Source organism: Lingula anatina, chromosome 4, assembly GCF_051362555.1.
Source record: "Lingula anatina isolate TDL-2025a chromosome 4, LinAna3.0, whole genome shotgun sequence".
NCBI lineage: Eukaryota > Metazoa > Brachiopoda > Lingulata > Lingulida > Lingulidae > Lingula > Lingula anatina.
The window spans coordinates 23,822,759-23,829,577 of NC_141770.1; the positions used below are offsets into that span (position 1 = coordinate 23,822,759).

Genomic DNA, 6,819 nt, shown 5'->3' on the forward strand with positions numbered 1-6,819 from the left:
CACTCTCGTGACACCCAGTAAAAGCCCGCTGGGGAAATTTCGCCCAATCCTACTCCCCTCCTCACCTGCACACGAGGCTGACGCCTTACAGACTTTGGTCTGTCTGTCAGAACCCGTGCAGTATTTTCCACCGAAGGCTGGGGCGGGATTGGTACATGTTCTCTCCTGGAATTGTGTTCCTGAACCACACGTCACGGAGCACTGGCTCCAGCTGCCGTAACCAGACCATCCACCATCGACTAGAGACATACATATTAAGATTTCCATTTAAAAGTCATTACAGTAAACAGTACCTCTATTTATTTATTAATATATTAAAGTAACACTGGAAAACATATCTAACAGTCGATTCACAGAGCTATAACACTTATTGCTTTATTTACTTAAATTTTGATTATCAACAACTATACGCAAATAGGGCGCAAAGTTTTGAAGTAAATTAATGATTGTGATAATAGCATAACAAAGTTCTGCTTAATGTTCTGCTTAAATGTTCATTTTTGGTCTCTGCTGCCTAAAGATACGTACTTGGAGGTGGCTTTGGAACTTGAAAGAAAAGTAAAAAAAAAAAAAAAAAGAATAATTAATTCACATAGCAGTCTTAATATCGTCAAACACACGTTTAACGGAATTAACATCAAATTTCAGAAAACATTGCAATCTTCTCATAATAATTACTTTAATACACATTAATGAAATATAAACTATACGTAACTCGAAACTATCTGATTGTTGGCTAAAGAAAATTTGTTTTAGACACATTTAACACGTTAGCAAGTAAAGCAGCGAAGGACTTAAAATAACTGCAGGTATTCTCATGAAACAACAATACCTTCACAAGTTTTCTTCTTCAGAATCGCCTTAATATTGTCCAGAACAGCAAAGTTATTGACAACAAACACGAAGTCCTTGTCCGGGTCACTGCCAATGCCGTTCAGTTCAGCCTGGCCAATACCACTTCCGATGCCAATGGCGAACATAGAGATGCCCTTTGCGCGGGCAGCAGCTGCGGCTTGCAGAGTCGCTGTTTTATCGTTGGACGAACCGTCTGTCATAACAATTCCGATTTTGACGGCGTTTTTCCTTGCGCCGTTGGCCGCTGTGAACATCGTGTTTGTCATATAGTTGATGCCTTTAGCCGTGTCGGTACCCCCACTTGTATACTTAATGGCAGCTGAAGAGAGGGAAATGCGATAATTGGATATTCTACGTAGCATTACGCCATTAAATTTGTTTGCAGTGTTACGTCATCACATTTGTCATATGTCTGACGTCACTAAATACAACCTTGTTTGCCCTAAGATACACTACTCAGGCTTGGACAGATAGCTTCTGCAGTCTGTACATCTGTATCATAGCTTATTATCCTTTTCTTTTTTATTCTGATCCAAAGTACACACACTGGGCAATGGAAGTGTCACCCCTGAATCAGAGTAATCAAGTTATTAACCTGAAGAGGCGGAATATAAGCAATATCAGAATAACGATACAGTTGAATTGTTCAGTCAGAACCGTTTCTTTTGTGAAATTTGATGTTAATAAAATGATACCAGGAGCATATCATTCCACAGTCATTTATCTCCCCCAAAGTGTTGGTTCAGTAGCGGTGACACTTCTATTGTCCAGTGTGTGTACAAGACATGGCAATGTGTAGCAAAGAAAAAAAAAAACAAACCTGTTTTGGCATTTTTCGAACAAAACTTTTCATTGTGATCAAGTACTAATAATTCCTTTAATAAACTTTTAACTGAAATAAGTGATTGTCTATTTTCTCAATGATAGATAATCCTCGTTACTTACAGATGGCAGGGTCTAATGTCGTCTTGGACTTGTGAGTATTCAGTTGAAAGTTTGGAACCACATTTGTGGCGTAGGTCACCACTCCGACCTGCGTTTGCGTGGGTCCAATGTCAAAGCTGGATGTAAATTTCTTGATGAAAGCCAGCATGGTTTGGAAGTTGGCTGCTCCGACGCTACCGGATGCGTCGAGAACGAACACGACATCCGCCGGATTTCCACCACAACCTTTAAAAAAAATCCATGTTGATAACCCATTTATTCCTCCTTGAATAAATAATTTCGACATCAATGGCTATTTAAATTATATACATTCAGGGTTGTAGAAGGATATAACAAGATATTATCCTCAGAATATTGAAAGAAAAACATAAAAGATAAAATAATTACTCAAAGAAATTGGTTGGATTGTGGTTAACCCAATTCTTCCCCGTGTTTTCAACTTTTTAACCTTCCCCTCCACAGTAACTCATGGGGGTGTATCGATCAGGCTTTCTTTAACAGGTTAGAAATATGGCAGACCAACAAAATTCAGTTGACTGTGTCGAATGCGGGAGTTCCTTTATCTCCAGACAGAACGATAAATATAAAATTGCTAAAGGTAGACCGCCCATACCTTCTTTCTCGCAGATGTACGGGATTTTATACGTGTGACACGGCCTGTCGTTCCATTTTCCGTTGGTCAAGAACTCTGCGCAGTCTTCATCACTGTCCTTGTCATTGGGCTCTCCAGGGCTCCAATCTACAATGTACGTATCGTAATTGTAATAGTAATAGGGTAGTTATAATTTGAGGCAGAGAAACAGATTTAAGAGGCCCTTTTTACATTGTTTTACTAGCCTGGAATTTTATTTGTGCAAGACATGAAGCGTTCGCATGTCCATATTTTCATAATACCAATTTTAGTTAAGTTGTCTCGATTAGGAACGGGAAAGTTCCGGTGGTAATGGTGGCCAAAGTGTGAATACATGAATGTCACCGATGAAAAATGGACTAACGGTATGTTTAGCTTTCTTGCTTTCCAAATCGTATTTTTAAATAGTACACTGACACTGGATGCACTGTCCACTTGAAAGTTTTTGTTTGACAGTTATAAAACATCATACGGGGCGAATCGGTGAGATAAGTTTTTAAATAAAGAAAAATGAGGATTGCAGTTAAGATTTGGTCGATTGGAGATAAAAAAGCAAACAAAAATTAATCAAAATATATTAATATATTAATCAGCAAATGATGTTCACTTCAAATAATTTTTTTGTCAATTTTTTATCGATCGAAACAAAAAAGAAGGGGTAAACATGTCCTTCGAGACTTATGTTTAAACTATATTTACCTCTTCATCCCCACCCCCTCCTACCTCGATACTATGCGTCAGGAGACAATAACTAATTGTTTTTGACCGTGGGAATCCAAACTACCATTGATATCCCCGATTCCAGATTCTGATACGTTTGACACTCCACCAGAAGCCGGTCCGATGTGACAGGGAGCCATTATCCAGAGGTCAGCGCCAATATTACTTCAAGATAACCCGGTATACACTCCCCCGGCACACTGACGAAGATCTAGATATTGTTCTGAGTTGCTGATTGAGATGTGATGCCCCCCTGACTACAACATAGTTTTGATAGTTTTGAGGAAAAGCTTATTCCAAAACTCTAAACCTCCCCCCCCCCCCCCCCATATACCCGCCATTTTGAACTGCTGTGGTCTCTTGCTGATCGATTAGAAAATAGCGTATTAAGGTGAATATTCAGAAAGAGAAAGTTCACTTAAAATATTGGTGATTGATTTGAATTGAGGCCATTGATTATTGTTTATAACTTTTTGGCTTCTGGACCTTTCAGTTAACTTAGGTATGTTGTTCAGAGACAAGTGTAAAGCCCATCGCATTGCGATGACACTTTTACTATACTATAACTAAAAAGCTTCATTATTGCTTTTTCTTTTCTTATTAGAATGTCTCAACGTCTACTTACTGGTATATTTCAGAGCTTTCCCTGCTGCAGTAAGCCACGTTTTCTCCGCCCTTCTGTCAGTCACCGCCATCCAGGCCACGCCCCATTTCTTTCCCAAGATGAAGTTGTTTTCTGCGGCACTATCCGGAACGAGGAGGTCGCCTCCCTTGACGAGACAGTCACGGCGGGCATCATCAAAAGTTTTAGGGGTACTTACGTATAAATATTCTTTATTGTCATATTCGACCCAGGCTCCTTTAAAAGAAAAACAAATAATGATGATAATTAAATAAGAGAATAACATTTCTTTATTGTTGTCTTTGGTTCTTGAAATCTCAGCCTCGAAAAAAAAAATTATCTCTTGATAAACTCCTTTCTTGAAGACTTAATTCTTCTCATAGAGGATACACTCTCAAAAAAATTGCTACAAATGACACCTCTGTTCTTTGAAACTATACTTTCAAAATAGAATTAAAGCAACAAAGCCATCGTTGGTAACTATTTCTGGGAACTTTACTAAGTGTGTTTAAAGTCATATAATAACTGACTCAAGTGCACTATTTAATTGACAGGTTTTGGCAGACTAATCCCCTCTCCCCCTCCCCGACCAATCCTCCCACTCGGAACCCCCATGTATAAAGTAGTGGGTGTAGATTTTTGACTTTGTGCTCATTATAGCCAGGTTCGATATAACGTGGAACTGTAACGTTGTTCCCTCCACTAATTCATGTAGGACTCACGTTTAATATAACGTGAAGACCATATTCACCTAGAGTGGTCACCACGTGGTATCCACGTGCTTTTCTTGCCTTGGAGTTTCACGTAAGTTTTTATAAAGTCTACAAGATAGGTATGCTATAGATAAGTCTAATGTTTTGTAAAATGAGATTCTTACAGATTTATCGATAATATTCCCCATAAACTACTACCAACAATTTCATCATCTAGCATATTCACATAACATTTTGGTTAATAGTGCTTGATTTTATTTAAGAAAAAAACAGTTCAATTTAAAATTTCGTTCATTTTACATAATTTGTTGAATAGGATAGTTTAACCATCTTAATGATTCCAAGGTACATCTTTGTCGAAATATTGCGTCATCTGAATCCTGTTAAACGGGAAAATTACACGAAATACCCACCTGCTCTTTTGTTCCTCACTGAGGCGCAACTTGCCAGCGCCAATCCACATAAAAATACCACTAGGGTTTTAGCCATTACGGCTGCCAGAAGCCAGAAACAGCTATTTTACTCAGAACGTCCCTTGCGTAACTAATTTGGTAACGTCGCAAAAGGAGACTGTTGCTCAAATTGCGCCGGTGAGGACTCGTATGGGCACTTGTCTTTCTCGAAAATCTTTCTGCCAGATCTGTTTGCCAAGTAATCTATCGCTTTATCTATTTACTGAATGATAGCTCACGGCTTCTAATGTTAGCGTTATGCATGTTCCTTTGGCCAACTAGGTCCTTGCTTGCCCTGTCCAGGCATATTGAAGTTGGGAGCCTCCTCGTACATCTAGTTATAGATTCTGTCCCGGTATGAAGAATTCAATCAAACTGATAATGAGATATGAACCTCTTGTTTGTCTCAATGCAGGACAATATATAGGTTTCTGTTTACCAAAGACAACCCTTCTGACGGTCACTGATAAAGCTTGTCAACGCGACACTGATTAATACATATAAAATTGCCATCTCATGGTTCCTATCAGAAATTAATCCTCTATGCAAAAACCAAATTCTGTCTTGACCTAGAAGAATTAATTTCTTCTTTTCTTTTTTTTGTGATTTATATATTTACTGTTACAGTCAATTTGTGTATTTCCCACTAAAATATGTTGCCCATATAACTATAGTTTCATGAAAAGACATCTGGAAGATATATCTAAACTACAATGTTCAAATAATTACCGAAAACATTCTTAACTGGAAAACAACAAAATTAATGAAAATGAAAATGTGTTTGAGATCAGACCGCTTGACCTCTTGCGTGTGTCGTTAGTCTTTGCTGGATATGAAGGGGGGGGGCAGCTGTCTTAGCCCTTTTCCATAACACAATGGCGGAACTAGGCCTCGAGTAGAAAGGGGGTGGAGGGGGGGTACGGCTGATCTGATGGTCAAAGATATACTGCACAAGGTCTGAAATTGTTTGTCTTCCACATTTTCCCATACTTACCAATGGTTAATGAATCCATTTTTACATTCAAAGTTAGTCCCTGGTTTTTGTCTAAAAAGTTTTTTTTTTTTTGTTAAAATCTCTTAAGAGATTATAACAGAGTATAGCCATCAATGGAGGTCACGTGGTCTGAAGACAAGCTCAAATATCAGAATAATAGCTATAACTGCCGTTTTTGTGGTAAAACAGAATACATTATATTATATTTCTATGAGTTATTCACAATGTTTTTATTGTGAAATATAGACCTCATACGAAGAGTTATTATCCCTTTAAGGTAGATTATTTGGAATCTTCAGTTCTGTTTACAGTCAGAATGGATATACCTAACTAGGTACAACCCATTTCAGCAAGTCATTTGGTTATGGCTATACTTTGACAATCCGATTTAACAGTATACGACTTGCCTCTATTCAGAGGGTGGTACAACAGAGACATTAGATCCGTTGCCAGTGAGGAACTAATCTTAATAAGACGGACCATGGGATTGGTCCGATACAAGAAAGGTCGACCAAACACTGTTGGGAACTAACCTTGTAACATCAAAGATATGGTTTGGGTTGGGACGGGTAAAGTAAATATACAGCGTATCAGAACTTGTCAGTTTTGATATAGAAGTTATTTTGTTGATTGTATGTTGTATCATGTAGTACCCAGTTATGTGAGAATTCGAAATATTTGCTAATTTTAATTATCACAATACCATGGCCTCCGTGAAATAAAAAAATCGAATAAGGTATTAGTTCTATTTGAACCTCCCTCAGTTGAGATACTGTTTATTGTTGTTTTATTTGTAAACAAATTCTATTAATTCCTGTGTATGCGTGTGTGTGTGTGCGCGCGCGCGCGCGTGTGTGTGAGAGAGAGAGAGAGAGGGAGAGAGAGGG

The 6,819-nt window shown here is 38.3% G+C and overlaps 1 protein-coding gene across 1 annotated transcript in view; it reads right to left on the bottom strand.

The window, feature by feature from the left end:
• Window positions 1-5,229, bottom strand: part of LOC106173996 (uncharacterized) — a 28,037-nt gene extending 22,808 nt beyond the window's left edge. The window contains exons 1-7 of the mRNA XM_013555359.3: window positions 4,900-5,229; window positions 3,777-4,010; window positions 2,414-2,539; window positions 1,801-2,025; window positions 833-1,174; window positions 529-546; window positions 66-239 (exon numbers count right to left, since the gene is read on the bottom strand). Coding sequence (XP_013410813.1) covers window positions 66-239; window positions 529-546; window positions 833-1,174; window positions 1,801-2,025; window positions 2,414-2,539; window positions 3,777-4,010; window positions 4,900-4,975 — 1,195 coding nt within the window. The 5' untranslated portion in view covers window positions 4,976-5,229. The remainder of the gene's footprint in view (window positions 1-65; window positions 240-528; window positions 547-832; window positions 1,175-1,800; window positions 2,026-2,413; window positions 2,540-3,776; window positions 4,011-4,899) is intronic.
• Window positions 5,230-6,819: the final 1,590 nt, after the last annotated feature.